The sequence below is a fragment of the Eucyclogobius newberryi genome, unplaced genomic scaffold (genome assembly GCF_026437365.1).
Source record: "Eucyclogobius newberryi isolate DKJ021-1_F unplaced genomic scaffold, fEucNew1.0.hap1 SCAF_4, whole genome shotgun sequence".
Classification (NCBI taxonomy): Eukaryota; Metazoa; Chordata; class Actinopteri; order Gobiiformes; family Gobiidae; genus Eucyclogobius; species Eucyclogobius newberryi.
The window spans coordinates 22,732,993-22,756,310 of record NW_027316056.1 but is presented as its reverse complement, the minus strand read 5'-3'; the positions used below and the strand labels follow the sequence as shown (position 1 = coordinate 22,756,310).

Sequence of the window (23,318 nt, the reverse complement as noted above, 5' to 3'; positions counted from 1 at the left end):
TGGCTTTTATTATTATTTCAGCCTGTCAAAGAAACATTTATCTGTTTGTTTTTTTCCCTTTGATTTTGATTTTTAAAGAAGTTCAAATAATCTGTTCAGAAAATGTTATTTATTTCCAAGAGGCATTTCCACAACAGTTCAAGCAGGTCTGTGCGTGTGCAGTTAGCACAAAGTGCAAATGATGAACAAAGTGAAATAGACACAAATGACAAAAGCCCAGAGAAGAGAAACAAATCACCACCACCACCACCACCACCACCACCACCACCACCACCAACAACAACAACAACAACAACAACAACAACAACAGCAACAACAACAACAACAACAACAACAATATAATAATACATATAAGATAAGATAAGATAATCCTTTATTGTCCACACAAGGGGGAATTTCGTTGTTACAACACAGTAGAAACAGGGGGAAAGGACAGATTATAGGAAGTTTCAAAAGCACACTCTTAGTAGAACTCTTATGAACAAAACAAAAAACTCTTATGAACAAAACTCCTCTCCTATCTTAATAGGGAATGGAGGGGGGGAATAAAATAAAATAGATAAATGAAAATAAAAAGATAAAAATAAAATAATAATAATAAAATAATGATAATAGAATAGAAAAATAAAATTAAGTAAAATAGCTAGCACAAGACTAGGTAATACTATTAGCAGGTAAGTAAACCGAATAAAAACAAAATAGAACAGAAAATATTTACAGGTATGGTTAATTCAGTATTGCACATGAATATGATGGTATTGCACATGGTTATTTCAGTATTGCACATGAATATGATGGGGCTAGCAGTGTTTGTTGTAGAGTCTGACAGGAGGAAGGAAAGACCTATATACTAATAATATCAACTTTACCCAATTACAATCCTTAGTGTTTAAGAGCTGAATGGCAAAGGGAATAAAGGAATTTGCAAAATGATTTTTTTTTCCTTCTGGGGCAAGAAATTGATTAATTAATTAATTAATTGATTTGTAGAGTTCCTTAAAATGTGACATATATTATATATATGTTTTACTAGTTTCCTACTATCCTGCACATTTTGTGGGCCGATGCTGCTTTCCAGTCCAATATGATTGTTGACTCACAAATAGTGACAAACCTGCTGCTCAGTTTACTCAGTTACCATGTGTTTCAAACACACAGGCTCATCTGATACGGAATCACACCTCAACACTAAAGAAAGGGGAATTCACAGCAGTAGATGCAAATGATATAAGCAAAGTGGAGAGGAGGCTTAGTTTCATATGTATAGGGTGTCACATAACTGTATGAAAATGTGCATTACAGTAACCATTGACAAAATAGTGAACAAGGTGAACAAAGCCACTTCAGTCTTCAGTGTCATAATAGCTTGAAAACAAACAAAGCAAACAGATGACTTCCTCCTAGCCTAACATCCCTTCCCACATCCACATGTAACCTCTCACACATGTTTAGTGACAGCGTCAGACGCCTCGCTGTGGCACATACACGCACATACTCTGCCTCTTCCTCATTGTGCTCACATGCACCGCTCACATTCACTTCCTGCTCTGTTTGTGCGTCGGCAGGAGCTCAGAGATGCAGCCGCGAAACTACGAGAACCTATCTACCATCTGATATCGCCGGTTTCGATCCAGAGACACTCGACTTTACCCAGGATGTGGCTGAACCTGCTCAATGTGTGCGTGCTCTAAATGAATGGCAGAGGCTGGAGACATGCTGCTTTGGATCTTTAAGGCACGTGTAAAGCTGACGAGGACTGCACAGTGAGATACAGGTAAGAAATCAGGGTGTCAGACCAGAGATTTGTATAGTTTATATTATGAACCTATCACCAAACAATTCCTCACATCATTTATTTGACCAGTTCTAGTTTCTACTATTGAATGACTGCTATTCTGTTACAACTATTTACCACAGTTACTACAAACTACTAACAAGAGTCCCACCACTATAAGCCCACTGTTACTACTACCATTATTATAACTACTTCAAGGGATGGTTCCAGTATTGGCATCGGTGAAATTAAATCAGATAGTTTTGTCAGATGCTGGTCATGCTCAGATAATCTCTCCGATATTGAAAATGTAGCCGATATTTTTTCTAAACTGCCGTAATCTGTGTATGTCCATTTGTCATCGCCACATTGTCCTCAGTGCATCAGATTTGTCTTTTTCAATAGAGTAATGAGTAAAAATGGAAATAGGAGAGCACTTAGCTAAAGATATGGCTTTATGTTTGCACAACTATGTGACAAATTATTTTATATCTCATATAAATAAATGTTGTTGTCATTTTTACAAAATTTTAAACCACATTTTTCAACTTTATTATACGTTTTTGATCCTTGTTATGGTTTTTATCATCTTGATATTTGTATTGGCATAAATATTGGTCGGTCACAACAGCAAGACAATTGGTGATACATATAGACTAATACTGGATATCGCTATCGGCTCAAAATGCAAAAATATTCAAATAAATGTGGACCCCATCACTACTACATTTACCCACATTATTATTCCCATAAAACCTATTCATGTGCTCTTAGATTGTTGTCAAATTGTACTCAGATACGTATTTAACTAACATTTGTAGTTATTTTTAACATTCAATTCAATTCAATTTATTTTTGCAACGCCCAAAATCCACCGTGGTTGATTGTGGCCTTGAATAGCGACAGTGAGAACAGATGAAACAATGTTCATGGGACTTTGCATCTGATTATCATTATGTGGCCTCAACCACACGTGTACATTTACAGTTAAAGCTATATTTTCTATTTGTTCTCTTAATGATTTAAGACTTTAGCTGATGTTGATATCATCACCACATTACCTTTAGTTCTCTCAATGATATTTAAGGCTTTGTTGTTTTCTGATTCTGAAGAGTACATATACATGCATGATATCACTATCAGCACTTTTGTTTTTTCTGATGTGTGATATGACTAACTTATTTAAAGCCAAACAGGAAGTAAAACTCATAGTTTGAGTTTGGTGTCATGTATGTCCTTCTTTCAGGGTGCGTTCACTCTTGTCTTGTGTGGTCCTGGCTTGAGCTCAGTTTAGTCCTGATGTAGACTTGGTTTGGTCCTTTCTAGTCCAGGTTTAGTCCTGGTTTAGTCCTGGTTTAGTCCTGGTTTAGTCCTGCTTAGTTGAAGGATTTCCCAGTTTTGTTGCATTACATATCAGCCTCCGTATGAAAGGGTCTCATTGGGAGCTGTTAGTGAAAACATACAAGAAACTCTTACCATCATATCCTCAGCAATACTATAATATAATAATACTTTTTGTCATTTGTTATATTATCTTCAAGACGTCAATAATCATGACAATTTTAGAACCATATGTCGTCTTTTTAATTCAATCTTCAGTCCAACACGTTTTTTTTTCTGGCCTGTTTTTGTCACATCAACTTTATTTAGTAATTTAGAAAGTTTGCAAAGCTATGGAATTGTAACGTGTTAGACAATTGGAATTAATGAAAATGTGTGTTTTTTCTCCCAATATTCTTAACACTAACATTTGATATCAGGACATCCTTACTTGTCCGTTAAATGACAACACACTGTCTAAGTGCAACTGCAGGAAGCACTTCTTGGAAATGGTTAATTACACAATCTGCTAATAATGGTTCCTATTGAGAAACTCAAACGCCCGGTCTTTCAAAAGTCTCACATCTCCTCATGGGTCACTGACATTTCAAGTCAGTGAACACAACTATTCATAACATTTCTGTGCCACATACAGAGAGTGAGAGTTGAAAGTGAATTGCATCAAAACACTGCAGTGATATCCCAGCGCTCCTCATGTTATTCACTGCTCGGCATCCTGTTTATCTCTGTGTGGCTTTGCTATAAGTCTGCTCTGTGTTTTCACCTTTGCATTTCACGCTTTGATGTTGGTGCTTGATGTCAGCAAGTGTTGAGTTTTTCACACGTTTCTTTGTTGCTCAATTCTATAAAAAAAAAAGTGTTAAAACATTTTCATATAATAGAATAGGCTTGTGCAATTCATTCAGTCATTTCTTTTCTTTTAACATTATGAGTTCATTTTCATTACATTGTTTAGAACACCACAAATTATTATTAGTTCTGGCTCCAATCAAAATCTGTGGCACCTGTTTTTAGAACGACTCAACTGTAAACGTGTGAAATTGTTGATCTTGGTAAAGAATTGTCCAGTTTTTTGGTCATCAGAAGGTGATTTTTGGGTCTAATATGTTTATCATACAGTTTCATTTGCGATGTTAAGTATCTTTTCATTTTTACAAGGACCAATATGAACTAGCCCATACTTACAGTAAGGACATTTTTGTTGACAATAAAATCTGCAGACATTCCAGGAAGAAAAAGCCTGTGTTGTCAAAACAAGGGCTCACAAGCTCATGCAGGCGTTTTTTAAAAGGTCTGCTGTTATATTTCGAGTTATCGAGGAAGAAATAGATCATAGTTAGGTGATTTTTGTCCAAAAGCTTTGTTTTTACATCAAAATATCTTTTTTACACTCAGAAATACTCAATTTCCTTCTTTACCTAAATAAAAATACTTAAGAACTACTCATGGAGCAAACTAATTATAATAATTACAATCCAGTGAATCTCTTTTTGAATATACCTAACTTAACTAATAAGAGAGTAACATGGGAGTTATAATAATGTATTTTCTAACTGCAGTCTATAACCTTTATATTCAGTGAATCTCTGTCTAGAATTAAGGCACAACATAAATACATGCTTTCAAACAAAAAACCCAACATTTTACTCTTCAAACCAGTTCAAAATGTGGTGGAGTATAAGAATCCTTTATGAAATTAAGTAAAAACTCTTAAACTCTACACAACATCTAAACATTTAATTTCAAGTGAATTAATAACATATTTTTCCACCACCGAGTATTGCATTATTTACAGGGGGGAAAGCTCATTATTAAGAATACAGTAGCTGCTTTACTCAGCCAAAGAGGAAGACGAAAGGAAAATATTGGACCCAATCTGTTTGAATGGTCTGGGAAACAACAAATACAGAGTCGGCATGAACACAGACACAAACAGGCCGGCACATGGGAGTAGATGAGAGGCTCCGATCACAGAGCCACAATGGGGAGGCACCTGCTTCCTCCACGGGCAGGATAGCTCTCATCCTGTGAGGAAGCACTTGCTAAAGGGAGCGATGGATGGGAAGGAACCCTGGTGGAGACTGAGGGTAAACATACGACAGGTGGAGAGGGAGCGCTGTAGCACATCTGCACCAGGCTGAGCAGCGGGCTTCTGAGAGACCACGTCGGGGATGGTGTGCGCCTCATTTCCAGGGGCGTTTACACTTGGTTTAGTCGTAATGGAGACTTGGTTTGGTCCTGTTCTCGTCCAGGTTTAGGTGCGGGTATAGTCCGTGGATCTATTGGTGTAGTGTCAGTTTGAATGTGAACGCATCCCCAACAGTTACTTTGTCTAAAGCAGGTCTGCATATTGAAGCTGCTTATTCAGCCTCAGAACCTTAATATCAGGTTTATTTATAATGTTTATAATGTTAGACGGTTTTGAATTTGGTTAAAAAAAAAATATTCAGGATAATATGATGTGGGCCAATTCACCACGCCGACACAAATTGGTCCCGGGGCCATAATTTGTACAGCCTGGTCTAAACTGACACAGGTTTCTTAATGATTAGGTTCATCAACAAGTTAACAATCAATGGTGCCAAATCAATACAACCACCCATTTAATTATAGTTTTATTATGCAAGGTAATCAAGATGGGAGACTGGTTCTCTGGTTTCTTTTTTTCTCCTCATCCAATATGAACTGGCTTCTTTATTGACTGCTGGACACCGAGGCATAAGTAATGACTTTACTTCTCACTCAGGTGATTCTTGCTGTTGCATTTTACTTGAAAGCACATCATTCCGTTACATCAGAACCAGCAATTTATGGCACAAGTTTGCTGTACAAATTGTGGAAGCGATTGCGTTGACTTATAAGACTGACTGTGTGTCCGCTTACGAAACGTTGAGTTTTTTGCTACATCGCTGGACGTAAACAAGCGCCGTCACGCTGGATTCGATGATTTTCCTCACCTCTTTTACAGGCTTATCCCCTTTATTACTTTTACACGTGTCACTTTAACATCCTACATAAGTCATAACTCCCTGAAATATTAGTTCCTTCCACTTTCTTTGGGCTGGAGTCAAGATTTTTCCAACTGGGACAAAGACCGGAGCCCTCAGCCCAGAAGCCAACGACAGCACTGCCTATTACGGCGGGGCAGTCGGGAGACACAATAGCCCCTCTGAGAAAAGCCATACTAGAAGTCCTGTTTATACCTGTAGCGCTAATGCTATTGTTGCTTAAAAGTAGAAGTCGGAAAAAGAGCAAAGAACTGGTATTTGTATGAACTTCCGGCCCGGGTTTATAGTCCTGTATGCATGGATAACTGTGGAGTATCTGTTAAAGGTGTGAAAGTTACACGTTAAGAGGGACTTTCCCACATTTTTATCAAGATAAATATGTTTGTTTCAAGAGGGAGGTACAAATTTAACAAATATATAAATAAAATACTCGGTGGCCCGTGCATCTTTGAGGAACTGCCGGGTTTGTTCCTCTGTATTAGCCATTTTGTGTATTTCCATGTAAAGACCACAATGTGTCAAAGGAAAATCACAAAGACACAATTAGAACATCTAGCCTAAATTTGTCGGGGGAATTCTATCTCTACATTTCATACATAGAGTTCTTTGTTGTTTTTGTATGAGTCAGAAGTCAGAAGATACAGTGTATAAAGAAGAAAGAAGTGACCAAGTTAAGAAACTAAATTGTTTCCAAGTTGTGCAACATTGGGCAGCGTTAATCCAGAAAATCAACAGTTTATATGCTTTGACATAAACAATATCTTCCCCATTTGTTTTATAATTTAATTCATTAGGAGGTAAAATTTTACTGGGGCTTCCCTGTGTCTTATTATGCAAGTATGATGTGCCCAGAAGAGAAGTGAAACAACCTGGACTCTTCTCAGAGTAAAAGGGCAGTTTAAGCAAATATATAAAATTAACGCTCAGTTTTTCTCACAGGAAGACCAAAAAAAGAAATAATTTAATTGTCACATTATATGTTTAGTCTTCCTGTAAGAAAAGCTGAGATTTATTTGTATACACTGTATTTGTGTATATACTATGCAATAAGGTTTAATTAAGCATATGACTGTTGCATTTCCCTCTTGTTTATAAAAAAGACTGAATGCTTTTACCAGTGTTTTTTGCATTATGATTGCTCATTTTCCGTGGTTCTACTACTGACCGATTATTAGCATGAATCATAGAAGTGGATCTCAAATTTTTCATACCAAGGATATACCACAGTAAATAAATATTTGGCTTCCCAAGTACTTTCATATCGAAACCAGTTCTCAACTAGGTTTTAACTAGAAACCAGCTCTATAATAGGACCACAACGTAAGTAATTCCAAACAAGGACTCACCCAAAGGAGGACAAAAATGTGAATGACAATGACATAAGCTTTGTGCACATATAAAGACAAATTCTTCTTTCAGGATGTTAGCCATAAAACATGTAGAGCAGCTGTTTGTTTTCCCTCTCACGCTCATATTATTTTCATATTTAGCTAATAATTTGTCTTCAGGCCCAGTAAACCGTAAACCATAAAACAAAGATAAACTATTCCGTGGCAAGGACTATCGGGTGTGTGTGTGTGTGTGTGTGTGTATAGTAAAGGTTGGACATGTTGTTCTGTCGCAGAGGCTGGTGAAGATGGAGCACACCACATGCACTGAGGACCGCATAAAGCACGCCCTGGACAGATGCGTGGACGGGCTCAGGCAGAGTCCCACCGCCGCTCAGCACTGGAACGGTAACACACACTCAAACTGGGGCTGATCGAAACAATCGAATCTACAAAATACGTCAAAATGTCTTATTGTTTTATTTGTCAATTCTCCTGGATGTGTTTAAAATGTAAGCTTTGAACAGAATCATTTTGCGAAAACTTAAATATCTTATCGCAGTGTTTGTCCGAAAGTACCTTTCCCAAATTGTGCAGCCCAAACACAAAATCATACACTCTTACATTCTTTTAGGGGACATTACATTGACTTATAGGTTAATTTTCTGGATTTTAACCTTAACTGCAGCTACCACTCGCCTGACCTCAACCTATTTGAACTCTTTAACTTTGAACCATGTTTAATATAAAGGATCTAATTCATGGGGACCTGATTTTTGTCCCCATAATCGAGGCAGGTCCCCATGAATTGAGAGTACAGACTAAAGGTAGTCCCCCCCACACACACACTTGCACAGGACTTTTAGTAAAACGTTGTGAAGGGGACATGCTATTTGCTGTGTTAATTCTTATAATGTGCTGATATCATATTTTTCAAGAGGAGCAGATGCCACATCTACTGTACAAGTTATTCATTGTGTTATCGATGAGGTGTGATGTATTTTGTTTATAAAAAAAATACATCACACCTCATCTTGTTGTTGTTGTTGTTGTTGTTGTTTTATGGCGGTTGGCATCCAATTGTTGCATTACCGCCAGACTTTATTCCTCATCTTAATTAACATGACAGAGTATTACTTCTTATTATTATTATGTATTTGGAATACCCGAGTTGTGGCAGAAAGAATAAAGTCAAAGAATAAAGTCTAAAGAATAAAGTCAAAAGAATAAATACTATAGAATTTCTAAAGAATAAAGCCTAAAGAATGATAATTCTAATGCTAATGCTAATGCTAAGATGAGAGGAAATGTCCCATCAAAATAAAAGAGGAAGAGGAAGTGAAGGCATTCATTGCGCCTCTGCTGGCCAATAGTGAAAAATACACAATATCTGTAATGCACGTTAGACATTTTTCATGGCGTCTCGAGGAGAATATAATCCATGAGTTTCAAACAAATCAGACAATGTTGAGTTTTTCACACAATGCGTAGGGTGCGCTATAGAGTAAATTTATTACATAGGTATTAATTATTTCCAATCAGACCATAAAAACGCATTAGTGAGTGAAATATGAGCTCCGTAGATTAATTCCATTAGGCGTGACTTGAAAAAACAGGAAATTAAGCCTTTTTTGAGGGCGTGTTACGCGGAGACCGTGAGGAATATCAATTTTTGGGGGGAAATTATTCAATTTCAATGTCTCCCGATGCAAAAAGTGTTGTTTTAGGACAAGTACGATTTTGGGGAAAAAAAGTCAAACATGGCAGTGCCACTTTGATTCAACATGGCTGACTTCCTGTTTATCATAGAGCGATGCTGCCAGGTGTGTTTTACTCGTCAAAGGTAGCTCTATCACTGTCCCAAGTCTCATGTGCCTAGGCCAAAGATGAAGCGTTTCATGATTTGTCTTTTTTGAACTAGTCAGCACTGTTGCGACGAGCGTTCTCGTAACCTCCTCCTCCAAGAAGAAGAAGAAGAAGAAGAAGAAGAAGAAGAAGAAGAAGAAGAAGAAGAAGAAGAAGAAGAAGAAGAAGAAGAAGAAGAAGAAAAAGAAAAAGAAAAAGAAAAAGAAAAAGAAAAAGAAGAAGAAGAAGAAGAAGAAGAAGAAGAAGAAGAAGAAGAAGAAGAAGAAGAAGAAGAAGAAGAAGAAGAAGAAGAAGAAGAAGAAAGACTCGTCGCATTCTATTCCATGGAATGGCTCGAGCCAATAATCATTATAATAGTAATGATACTGATAATGATAATAATATACCACTTATTACTACTGTCAATTACTGGTACTTGACTTGGACTTGAGCGGTTGCTGTTTTCCTGGAATATATTTGTCTGTAAAGCAGAAGGTAATGTGTGTTTTAGAAGCGTCGCTGGGCCTGTGTGTTGTTGGTGACACTGTGGCTGAAGTACGTTTTTGTACCAGGAGGAAACGTGTGAATGGACCCACAGCTGGGAGGAAGCGGTGTCACAAACCACAGTGTGATGTTGTTTGAAAAAGCTGCTGCGGGACTTGTGTTCAAAACAACTGTTCATCTTACTCACTGTAATGGAGCTTCACACAGGGAATTTGCATTTGATGGAAATTAGTTTGATACCTCAATAGCTCTATTCATGTAGTGGACTGTCAAATGCAAAACAGAGATGTCAACCAGATAAAATGACTTCTGAAGTTTCATAAGACCAGGCGATGATAAATAATGCTGTTTTGGTCATATCTTCAGATTGTCAGTGTCAATTTAAATGTTCCGTGACAATGTTCCGTGTAACGTTTTGTTGTTGTTGTTGTTGTTGTTGTTGTTTTATGGCGGTTGACATCCGAGTGTTGCATTACCGCCAGACTTTATTCCTTAGACTTTGTCGTAGTCCTAAAAGTTCTTCTTCCAGTGCCTTGACTTCCAGTGCTTTGTCCTCAGACTCTGTCGTAGTCCGTAAAAGTACTCCTTCCATTGCTTTGGTGTTACAAAGCCGAACTCTTGCTATTGGTCAACCTCCCTAAGGCTTTGAATAAAGTCTGGCGGTAATGCAACACTTGGATGAGTCTGCATCTCATGACTTCTTGGGCTTTGTCAAAGCACTGGAAGACAAAACTGTGAGGAGACCTTGCTCAACACCCGGTCTGGAGAGACGGGAGATGGCGGAGGAGAGTGGATCGGGGATGGAAGACGTTCTGGACGGCGTGGAGGAGCAGCCTTTTCTGCCTGCACGTGCCCGGAAACGTAAAAAGTCCCTTAGCTCGTCCGAGGGTTCTGGGAATGAGCAGCAGGATGAGGCTGAAGCTATTGATGTCCGGGGTGAGAGCAGAGACTGTAAGGTGATCATAAAGCTTGCACAGGATAGTGCATCCTTTAAGGAGTGGAATTCAGTGGCATTGTCAAAGAGCCTAACTGTAGCTGTGGGAGTGATCAAGAGTGCGAGTGTCCTTAGAGATGGCTCGCTGCTGGTCGTGTGCAAGGACGCGGCTCAGCAACGGAAGGCGATTGGAACTAAACGTCTGGGTGGAAAGGACATTCTTGTGTCTAATGCTGAAAGAAACACGGTCAGAGGAGTTATCATAGGTGTCCCTACGGCGACGTCTGTGGATGAAGTTAAGGAGAATTTGACGGGAGTTACTGTGGTGGACGCTAGGCGTTTGAAGGTGACCCGGTTTGGGGTAAGATGTGACAGCTTGTCGGTAATGGTAACACTTGAAGGGAGGTGCCTGCCTAGTAAGGTGTTCATTGGGTACATGTGCTATAGCGTCAGGCCATATGTTCCGCCGCCCCTGCGTTGCTTTAAGTGCCAGCGCTTTGGGCATATTGCAGCGGTCTGTAGAGGGAGGCAAAGGTGTGGTAAATGTGCAGGAGATCATGAGTATGGGAAGTGTGACGTGGGTGCAAAACTGAAGTGCTGTAACTGTGGGGAAGAACATAGCTCTGCCTACGGGGGATGCAGGTTTAGCAAAAGAGCTGCTGAGGTGCAGAAAATAAAGGTCTCTCAAGGTATATCCTATGCAGATGCAGTCAAGAAAGTTTCAAGTAACGAGTTTAGAGTAAATACAGAGAGAGGAGCCAGCGCTGCTCCCAGCCAGGGCGAAATGAGAGAGGCCAGCGTGGCTCCCAAGAAGTGTGAAGGTTTCAAGAGTGGAGGTCCCATGTGTGCAGGTTCCAGAATTAATGAGAATACCCTGGTTGTGGATAGAGAGGATTTTGTACTCTTTATGGTGGATGTTGTAAACTGTGCTGCTCAGACTCAAAGCAGAACTGAAAGGATCAGGATCATTGCTAAAGCTGCAGGGAGATTCCTTGGAACAAAGGAGCTTGATTGGGCAGATATAGAAAACAGGCCAAAGGCGCTAAATGGGAGTCGGAGTGATGGGGGTCTGCTTGTGGGGAGTCAGAGTGATCAGAGTGACGAGATGGGGGTGGGGGTGGTCTCCTGTCCTCGCCCAGTCTCGTAGACGCACGGCTACCAAGCGGCGACATCAGTGGACATATTAAAGCCTATAGAATGAAGCCTGAAGAATAAAGCTGTACGGTGGAAGCACCGAACGTCAAAGAAGGAGAGGAAGATGAAGAAGAGTCTCCCTGGAATAAAGCCGGTCACAAAGACATATCATGACCTCATGGGCTTTGTAACACCAAAGCAATGGAAGGAGTACTTTTACGGACTACGACAGAGTCTGAGGACTACGACGACAGAGTCTGAGGACTACGACAAAGTCTGAGGAATAAAGTCTGGCGGTAATGCAACACTTGGATGCCAACCGCCATAAAACAACAACAACAACAACAACAACAACTAAAACTGTGAGGAGGCCTTGCTCAACACCCGGTCTGGAGAGACGGGAGATGGCGGAGGAGAGTGGATCGGGGATGGAAGACGTTCTGGACGGCGTGGAGGAGCAGCCTTTTCTGCCTGCACGTGCCCGGAAACGTAAAAAGTCCCTTAGCTCGTCCGAGGGTTCTGGGAATGAGCAGCAGGATGAGGCTGAAGCTATTGATATCCGGGGTGAGAGCAGAGACTGTAAGGTGATCATAAAGCTTGCACAGGATAGTGCATCCTTTAAGGAGTGGAATTCAGTGGCATTGTCAAAGAGCCTAACTGTAGCTGTGGGAGTGATCAAGAGTGCGAGTGTCCTTAGAGATGGCTCGCTGCTGGTCGTGTGCAAGGCCGCGGCTCAGCAACGTAAGGCGATTGGAACTAAACGTCTGGGTGGAAAGGACATTCTTGTGTCTGATGCTGAAAGAAACACGGTCAGAGGAGTTATCGTAGGTGTCCCTACGGCGACGTCTGTGGATGAAGTTAAGGAGAATTTGACTGGAGTTACGGTGGTGGACGCTAGGCGGTTGAAGGTGACCCGGTCTGGGGTAAGATGTGACAGCTTGTCGGTAATGGTAACACTTGAAGGGAGGTGCCTGCCTAGTAAGGTGTTCATTGGGTACATGTGCTATAGCGTCAGGCCATATGTTCCGCCGCCCCTGCGTTGCTTTAAGTGCCAGCGCTTTGTGCATATTGCAGCGGTCTGTAGAGGGAGGCAAAGGTGTGGTAAATGTGCAGGAGATCATGAGTATGGGAAGTGTGATGTGGGTGCAAAACTGAAGTGCTGTAACTGTGGGGAAGAACATAGCTCTGCCTTCGGGGGATGCAGGTTTAGCAAAAGAGCTGCTGAGGTGCAGAAAATAAAGGTCTCTCAAGGTATATCCTATGCAGATGCAGTCAAGAAAGTTTCAAGTAACGAGTTTAGAGTAAATACAGAGAGGGGAGCCAGCGCTGCTCCCAGCCAGGGCGAAATGAGAAAGGCCAGCGTGGCTCCCAAGAAGTGTGAAGGTTTCAAGAGTGGAGGTTCCAAGTGTGCAGGTTCCAGAATTAATGAGAATACCCTGGTTGTGGATAGAGAGGATTTTGTACTCTTTATGGTGGATGTTGTAAACTGTGCTGCTCAGACTTAAAGCAGAACTGAAAGGATCAGGATCATTGCTAAAGCTGCAGGGAGATTCCTTGGAACAAAGGAGCTCGATTGGGCAGATATAGAAAACAGGCTAAAGGCGCTATATGGGAGTCGGAGTGATGGGGGTCTGCTTGTGGGGAGTCAGAGTGATCAGAGTGACGAGATGGGGGTGGGGGTGGTCTCCTGTCCTCGTCCAGTCTCGTAGACGCACGGCTACCAAGCAGCGACATCAGTGGAAATATTAAAGCCTACGACAGAGTCTGAGGACTACGAAAAGTCTGAGGAATAAAGTCTGGCGGTAATGCAACACTTGGATGCCAACCGCCATAAAACAACAACAACAACAACAACAACAACTTGGATGCCAACCGCCATAAAACAACAACAACAACAACAACAACAACAACAACACCTTATTCCCCCTTTGAAGGCAACATAAAGGTACCAAGTGTGCATGAATTGTGATAAAAACAAAATTGTTGCAACACTCGGATGTCAACCGCCATAAAACAACAACAACAACAACAACAACAACTACGAAACGTCTGAGGAATAAAGTCTGGCGGTAATGCAACACTCGGATGCCAACCGCCATAAAACAACAACAACAACAACAACAACAAAATTGTGATCTGACATTCTGATCTGAATTTTTTTTTCATTTTTGACATAATTCACCACCGCTGTAGTTTTTTTTACATCACAATTAGAAGTGGGAGATATGTCAAAAATATACATCACAATTTTCATAGGGCCAGTAACAATTTTAATTTGATCACAATTCATGGAAACTTAAGAATCTCCAAATTGCTTTGAAGAGCAAACTAAAGTCACCTGATTCTTCTGACTTTAGATTCTTCTGACTGTGCACACATCTTTGCACTGGTTAAATCCATCTGTCACTCAGAATATTTATGAGGCCGTCAAATATGAGGTGTGGGTGTGGAAAAGTCTCTTTGCTTAGAGCATCATTCAGAAGAAAACCAGCGAGTCATGATATGGCAATTTTACACAAAACATTTTACACAACAAACTAAAACAAAACCGGGCAGGACCAGAGAGAAACATAAAACATGAAATTAGAAAATAAGAAAGGGGTGGCATCCAAAGAAGAGAAGGTTTAAGCATATTGAATCCAAAATAAAGGTCCCATTTTGTCCTGTGTCTGTTGAATTTGTCCATTTTCAAAGTCCAAAGTGGATTTTTGCATGTGTAGATTATGATGTCGGTCCAGTCCTCAGTCGTCTGCACGATTTGTGTCATCCATTGTTTTGTGATGGCCTTACGTTCTGTTGTGTTTCAGTGCTGATGTGTGCGGGCGGGCAGTCGATGAACCGCTGGTGTCTAGAGGAGTTAGTCAAGAGGGACCCTGAGAACTCCATCATCCTTCTACAACAGATCCTCAGGAAAACCAAAGAGGTTAATCCATTTGAGAAGCTGTTTTTATATACGAAACAACATAGCAGTGCAATACAATATAGAAAAAACAGACATCTACTGAAGAATAATGTCACTACTTCTCTTTGTGAATGCAGGTTCAGGAGCAGTGTCAATATGAACTGGTGGCTCCACTCGCCATCATGTTTTTCTCCACTTTACTTCAGGTACGAAGCACTTCAGTGACCCAAAAATGTGATATATTTATTCTTTATGAGGTTTATGATAAAATAAGATATTCCTTTATTGTTCACACATGGGGAAATTCCATTGTTGCAACGCAGGTAGATACAGAGGAAAAGAACAGATAACTTGTAGGAAGTGGTATGTGCTATGAATACGGTAGTTATAGAATAATACAACAAAAATAGCAGTTTGTGTCGTTTCATGCAATTTTGGCAGCCTACAAACAAGGCATTACTCAGTTTGTTGTTATTTTCCAGACTCCACACTGTCCTCCAGACGCAGATCTGCTCCGTAACGCCATGGAGGTATTCCGAGTGTTCCTCACCTGGCCAGAGCCGTACTGCAGTGTGTGTAAAACCCTCCTCACCACACTGCAGCTGGAGATCAAGGTCCCCGGTAACTAAGGCCTATTGTTATTGTTCACCCTCTTGTGGACAATAGACAAACTGCATCTGCATCAAGCAATTATGTACTCAAGTAAAAGTGTGAATTATGTTATTAAAGTGGACAAAGTATCTAGTTACTTTGCACAATGCTAAAACAACATTGAAAGCTGAAGCTGTAGTGAACCATTATGTTGGCTGTCAAAGGAAGTGCATGAATTACAGGGACATTACAGAAAGTAGCAAATTACAATTTAATTTTTTCCCCCAGGAATATCTTTTCAAAGACTTGTCAGAGAAGAGCAAGGCCTGAGCCCATCGAGTCATTGTTCAAAGACCATGTAAGTTCAGGTTTTGAAATGTAAACAAATCGTCCCCTTAAATGATAGGGTTCTATCTGCGCTCAGAGTGATTCTTTTGGCCACTTGTATAGCAGAAGTAAAACGGGGATACATTTATTTGATATACCCTGAGGCAGTGCTTCTCAAACCTTTTCTTCTCACATTCATAACAGCGAGTTCCAGTTCCTGTCAATATCTACAAACTTTGGCAGCCATTTTGGTGGTCACACTAGAAACAGGGTTTAGGACCCTTCCAATAAAGCAAAACCAAACATTTCAGAGTGGTCTTTAATTGTGGCCAGTCTAAGGGCGACCTGCATCTTTATGCCCCAGCTGTGGGGTGGGATAGATTATTAATATGAATTACTGATAGACTTTCACATATTTCTGAACAATATTTGATTGAAATAGTTTTTTGTATATTGTATTCAATCAGTTTAAGATCTTAGAATTCAGCTCATGAAAAATAGGAGCTAAAACAAAAGTGCATTTATTTTTGTTTAGTGTATGTATATGATTTAAAAGTAAGATTAAAGCTCAACTTTCCTTTGATTTATGTTTTTCTTTCATAATGTCTCAAAATACTAAAAAACAAGAACATATGACAGAAACGTCAGATAGGACCTCATAATTCTATTGCCTGGTCAGCCAAAACCACACAGTTTGACATTACTTTACAAATACTTCACAAAGAGTATATTATGTAAGAGGGTCTGGCTCTGAGGAGATGAGGTGTAGTTACCTGATGCGGGGGGCACTTATCAGGATTGTCTGTTAAAGGCTACAGTTACACTGGCGGTAATGGTAGTCATTATAGGTGACTTTGTTCTTGTGTTATATTTCTGCTTTTTGAACAATTGGCTTATGGTCAAGAGTCAGCGTCAAATTGAATGACTCATATTAAAACACCTTTTATAAAAAAAAAACAGAACAAACTTGATGAACTTTCTGCCGCCTCCTCATAATTGTTGCAGAAAGCCCCTGTTTATTTGCCCAACAACCTCCTGTGTTGCAGGACTGTCCTGCTGATGAACCCTGGTGAGGTCCCTGGGGATTTCCTCACAGTAGCAGAGCAGCTGAGCAGTGTCCAACATTCACAACAAGACACCAGCATCACTCTGATCAAGCACGCCTTTCAGTCTTCCCTGGGAACCAAGTATCCTCTGCAGAGCATACAAGCAGCTCTACAGGTAAAGCTCTATCCGCAGCATTTTGACCAAACACGACAGCATAACAGACTCAAAACTGCTTCTGTTTACTCTTCAGGATAAAAGTGAGACTGAAGTGAATAAGATCTACTCAACAGTGAGTGACCTCTTGGAAACAGCTGCATCTTGGAACGATCCAGTGCAGAGTCGAGCTCATGTGGTTCAGGGACTGGAGGCTTTGAGGGAGAACATGAAGATTACAACATCTGACGGAAAGAATAGTGAAGGTAAATAACATTCTACACAAGTAAGAAGTGATCAGGATGTGGGTTACACCTTCCTGAAAGATGTTATTTTGAGCCGTTTCTACTCCTACAGGTAAAAAAAATAAAAATAACTATAAATACTGTGGCAGCCAACTGTGACTGAGCAACATTTTAATAGAGTACAAACAGAAACATGTTTTTAATTGATTAAAGGCTTTGAACTGACAAATAACTAGTTCTGTCACAGTATTTCAGAGAACTCTAGCTGTGTTTATCAGGACCTGCTTTCTCTGAAGTATGAAAATTAAATGTCTTGCACCAAACTGTGAGCCAGTGGATCTGACCGCTCTGCCAACGATGGTTATGCCAGGATTTGAACCACTGACGTTTGAACCAGAGAATGAGATCTTTACCAACTGAGCTTCTTTTTTTCACATTAGTTTGGTTGAATACAAGTCAAGCAAAAGTCCATTCAAAAATTGCAATTATAAAATGCTCTCACTATTAGTTTGCAGGAGTTCTTGAGTAGAATTTCGCATAACTGCTGGAACTGTTTACCATAGGTTACCATAGTTTCCTCTAGCTTTACTCATACTGCCTTGCTTTTTACATTAGACATACATAAGAAATATAAACCAAAAGATAAAAATATTTGTTTTTGATTGTTACAGTGCAACATTTCCATGACTCTGAAACCCATGGATAACTCATGATACTTTTATGTATAGTTTAGATTTCATAGTATAGAACATTTGTGTGAATAAATAATAAATGCATTCACTGTTATACATGACAATGCAACTGATAGATGGGTTACATTTGACAAACCCTTCTCTTTCTCCCAAGGAATGCTGCAGACATTACCACTGCCCACAGCCAAGTGTCACATGTTCTACTGGGAGAAAGACAACTTTGGTAATGTAGCGGTCAAATCCTACAATGCAAAATATGAACGCAATGGTCTTATTGATGTATCATGCATTGCAGATGTCCTGAACACTCTCCTGGACCACGACCCGGCTTACGTCCCTTCTAACTGCGAGGCCGAGGTTGAGGAAGACGAGGTTGAGCTGGACGTGGACGAAGTGGACATGTCCGCGTTTGACCTGGAGGACAAAGAGGGCGAGGAGCTGATGAAAGAGGCACAGCAACACGGCACTGACTTACCCGCACTAATGAACGGGCACGGATCCAACCACCGCGCGTCCACCTTCTCCACCATCTCCTCGCTGTCCACCGCCTCCAAAGACTCCATGTTCTCCACTTTATCCGTCACATCCGAGTCCTACGCCGCGTCGCTCCTGTCTTCTGGAGTGGACAGTGACTTTTGCGACGATTTAGATGATTATGTCTGTCCGTCGCCCACTGCGGACAAGTGCTCCCCGAAAACTGCGAATAAGACTCGGTTAAGCCAGCACTTTCACAGACTTTTTAGACCCAAGAGTCCCAGATTATTGTACCGGGCGAAAAGTCTGGGGAACACGGAAACCAAAGACCTTTTAGTCGTGAGAGAGAAGCGGTCAAATTCGCTACCGCAGCAGGTTCACTTGAGGAGTTTGGAGGCGCAGCTGAACCCGCAAAGCCAAGCACTAAGACACGTGTGTTTCAGACGGAGACCCATCCTCAGCAGTGACGAGGACAGTAAGAACACTACGTTGAGGGTGGTGGTTTTTGGGGCGGACCATGTGGCGGGGAAAGTGGCACGCGCCTACAGCAGTCTGCGGAGGAAAGAGAGCGCGTGTCCTCACCTGACCCGGGCGTTCAAACTGCAGTTCTACTTTGTGCCCGTGAAGAGAGACGTCTTGAGTCAGAACGGCACTGAGAGGGGAACGCCACCAAGTCATGTGAGTATCTGGTTTTGTGTACATGAATATTGTTATTGTCGCAAATGTTGAAAGGCAAAACCAACCTGTTGTTTACTGTCTATGTGAAGAAAAAGATTTAAAAAAAATACTATATGAGATCACGCAAATGTTACAGTCAGAAGACATTTTTCCACAAGTAGTATGAGGAGACATGTTGAAATATTTGTATTTATTTAACCTTCATTTGTCCTGGTAGTTTGATTGAGATGTAATTCTCATTTACAACAATGACCCGGTCAAGGGGCAGAAGGACAATACAAACACTAAATCTTTCACACATTTGACGTTATAAAATGTTAAGATGTTAAAATTGGTGCAAAATCCAAATTGTTCATGTTTGTAGTCATGCAACTGACCAACAGAACAAATAACAAAACTAAAGAAAACAAAAAGTAAGCTAAAAGAAATACCAGTATCACAGTAAGAATAAAATACTAAAAATGTCTCTTTTTGACTGCTATAACTGCCTGGTAAAAACAGAATAAACTTGCATTTACATAACTTATCAAAATATAGTACCCTCCCACCTTATTTACATGTTCATGTAGCTTAAGGGTAGCTTGACGCTAAAGGGATCAAAGTACGGCACGTCAGAGTTTTTGCAGCCCATTACAATCCTTAGGGGCCGAGAAATAGAAAGAGGAGTGAGCCAGAGAAGGACTTTTGGAATAACCATGGCGATAAAGTCACTCGAACTCAAGCTGCATGTGTAATGTGAACTATTAAAGAGTGGACAAATGTATTGAGTTTTTTTTTTACCAATGATAACGGTAGTTTTGTAAAATAAATGATACATTTGGCGAGATAATACAGATTACGATGATGAGTATTAAAGTATCAAGTTTGTGGTAAATTGTATTATTGATAGTATTATTGATATTCTTATAGTATTATTGCTCTACACAAGTACATTTACAGTTAATAAACTATATACATAATGCTTTGCCAAAACCAAACCCAACTCACTGAATGCCATGGTTACGGTGGTGACCCTGGAAAGTGCGACACAGGACTGTACTTCTTGTCTGTCGTTATCATCCTTGTTTCCTCCAGACTTTTTAAGAGTTTTGAAATGACACTGTGGTTTTCTTATGATGGATGTAGAATGCTACTCTGATGGGAACAGGGAACAGCACTAATGACATCGCTCATCTTCTGGGAATGTTGGATCCATGGTACGAGAGGAACACACTCAGTCTCCTCAACCTTCCCCCAAACGTAGTCTGCCAGGTAACACATCTAAAATCACCTCCAACACAAGATATCAAAGTGCTATAGTTGATTCTGTTGCTGTTTGTTTGTTTTGTAGCAAACCTCAAAGACAGAGACCGACTCCTACGACAGCTCGTATGAACAGCGTTTGCCTATTCTGGCTGACCTGGTGCTGTATTACTGCAGATACGCTGCCAGACCAACTCTCATCCAACTTTACCAGGCTGAGGTTTGGAGGTTTTAAATCAATCAGAATTCAGATGATGTTTTGCTTGAAACGTATTTTGAACTGGTAAACTTATTTTTATTCATTGTTACTAGTACAATTTGTTTGTACTATTTCATCTATTGTTTATCTATTTTATTTTTTATTATTGATGATAATAATAATAATCATCATAATTTTTTGCATATTTATCAGTGCAAAAGAATCATAAATCCTATTGCAAAATGGTTTTATACAAAAACATGATTTTTGCATACATACATTTACATAATTAAAATGTTCACCAGTAAAAAGACTATAATAATAATAGTTGTGTGTGATTTAAACTCTATAATTAACTGAAGTATTATGTTTGTCTCATAGTTAACTTTAGCCGGGGGAGAGAAGAGGACTGAAGTATTTGTCCACTCTCTGGAGCTGGGTCACGCTGCAGGAACACGAGCTGTCAAAGCCATGGGTACGTTTGTTGTCCATAGCAACAGCCAAGCAATAAATATAGCCTAACATAACACTTTCCATGCAACGAGACTCATCATCACTTTCTGAGGTTAAAACCGTATTAGTAATTTAATGAAAGGACATCTGCTATTTCAATGCCATGATTCATCCTGCTTCTTGTTTTTGAGTTTCACTTGTGTCACCGCCACTGGTTTCACTTGTCCAAACACTGGCCTTTGATACAGGATTTGATGCAGTTTTTTTTTTTTTTTTTTGTCGATAATGAAGGTTGATTTACAGCATGTAAATTAGCTGTTACTATCTGCTTTAAGGTACAGCAAGTAAACGGTTTGGCATCGATGGTGATAGAGAAGCTGTGCCTCTGACCTTGGATTTAGTTTACAACAGGGTAAGAATAAACGTGTCATTACTATGCACAATGCCTGAATTGACAGAAAAGGTTCACCAAATACTCACTTGTATGCCCCTATTGTTCTGTTCATTTAGGTGGTTGTTAGTGGGAGAAGCCAATGGAAAAGAGAGCGCAAAGTCTGTACCTCAGTGAACCTAACCAAAGCATGTAAAAACCCAGAGGAGCTCGGTATGCCTAATATAAGCCATTATAAGGACAATAGTGTTGTATGGTTCTGTTAAAAGTACAGTTTGATGTGTCTTTTTCAGACTCAAAGATGGAGTACCTGCAGCTCTCAATGACTGAGGTCATAAAAAGACAAAGTGGCAAGAGCAAAAAGGGCTTTAACCAGGTAAGTTCCCTGTTCTCAGCAGCACTGAAACGACAAAGGATTCAATCTTTAAAATCCTTAACCAGATGTCAAAATCATAAAGAAACATACAGTCATTTATTTTAATTAACACAATAAATGAGTGTTTGGCAGTTTTATGTGACCTGGCTAGAGGGACTTAACATGTCCTGCCCTTCTTTGACAGCAGCTCAGTCTGAACGAGGTGAAGGTGGATAAGGTACAGATCACTGGAGACAGTAACACGTTTGCTGTGTGTCTGGACCAGGACGAGAAGAAGATCCTGCAGAGTGTCACCAGGTGATGGCAAAATTAAACATGCCTAGAAATGTATTTTCCCTGCACACATTGAGAAATCTAAGTTTGAGCTAAACCGGACACTTTCATAGATGTGAGATATCTGTGTGCTACAAGACTGACAGCTCCAGCGACTGGACGGTCAGAAGACCCAAGACCTCAGGCCAGATCCAGCCTCTGAACCCCACCTTCTGCTCCCTCCTCTGCCTGCCCATCGTCACCTTCAGCGGGGCGCTTACCTGAGGCGTCCACACACATGGACTAAGACTACAAAACTTTATGCACTATGCACGCTGTTAAGGGTTAATAAGGGTTTTTAGTGGAAGGTTAAAACACTGTCAAAGTGTTTTAATCCTTTTCTACTGATCAGTGACTTGCTAAAGCAGTTTAACAGAGATTTTTTTTTTTTTTAATGAGTGAATTTTATGAAGGACCTCAATGCACATGTAAATCTGTAAATAAATGATGTACATAAATTCTACAGCAGCTGAAAAATATGGTTTTCACAAAGTGTATTTTCTGTTTAGTAGGTCCTGGAATGTGTGTTTGATTCAGAGGAGCCTAAAGTGGGGCTCATGGCCCAAGAGCCTCTGGGGCAACGGTTCCCAAAGTGGGGGTCACGAGGCACTGAGCTTTACTTTGAAATGTGTAATATTTTAATTGTTTAATTTATCTTTTAATTGAAAACTGTATATTTTTGTCATTATTATTATTGTCTTCTTCTTTTTTTCCATAAGACAATAAACTATAAAAGCAAATACAACTAAACCAAATGTTTTATGTTTTGCAACTTGAAAATATAACTATAATATAGTATTTAATATAATATATGTAACTATAATTTGATATTGCAGTTGGGGTCCCAGGTCAGTTGAATGATTCATTTGGGGGTCTGGGGTTCCTGCTCGTGGTCTAAAGCTGGACGGGAGATGAAAAGATTTGGGTCCATTTTGCACCTGAAAAGGCTGTAGTAGTAAAACATCCCGCTAAAAAGTGAACATGCATGTGTTCAGTCAGAGGAGGGTAGTACTCAGTTACAGTTATTCAGTTACATTTATCTGAGTAACTTTTTCAAGAAATTGTTCTTCTGAAAGTAACTTCTTGACCCTATACTTTTACTCCTGTTTGACTAATATCACATGTATTTTTTTATTGAAGTAACAGCACTCTTAAATATACCCTGAGAGTATTTCCAAGTAACAAAAGCTTTATATGTATATATTTGCCTATATGAAATGATTTGAACATTTGTCTTTTTTGTAACGCCCTGTCAGGCATTACATCATTTTATAATTCTACGCTTAAGTCTACCCTTTAGAAAATTCAAAATTGTGAGAATTATCAAATGTTTTGTCATTCAAATTACATAAAGTTCAAATGACAAAT

The 23,318-nt window shown here is 39.9% G+C and overlaps 1 protein-coding gene across 2 annotated transcripts; it reads left to right on the top strand.

Moving 5' to 3' along the window:
• The first annotated feature begins 1,526 nt into the window (after positions 1-1,526).
• Positions 1,527-22,413, top strand: pik3r5 (phosphoinositide-3-kinase, regulatory subunit 5). 2 transcript variants are annotated; one of them, XM_072463114.1, is made up of 18 exons: positions 1,527-1,774; positions 7,748-7,859; positions 14,676-14,791; positions 14,908-14,976; positions 15,253-15,391; positions 15,650-15,719; positions 16,735-16,909; positions 16,986-17,154; positions 17,980-18,048; positions 18,121-18,977; positions 20,103-20,228; positions 20,308-20,439; positions 20,800-20,893; positions 21,207-21,283; positions 21,382-21,475; positions 21,556-21,638; positions 21,826-21,935; positions 22,025-22,413. In XM_072463114.1, exons 2-18 carry the CDS (start codon positions 7,760-7,762, stop codon positions 22,173-22,175), a joined length of 2,631 nt encoding a protein of 876 aa, XP_072319215.1. In that variant the 5' UTR covers positions 1,527-1,774; positions 7,748-7,759; the 3' UTR covers positions 22,176-22,413. The 2 variants fall into 2 exon arrangements, with proteins under 2 accessions (XP_072319215.1, XP_072319214.1); XM_072463113.1 differs by having other exon boundaries at positions 21,823-21,935.
• Positions 22,414-23,318: the final 905 nt, after the last annotated feature.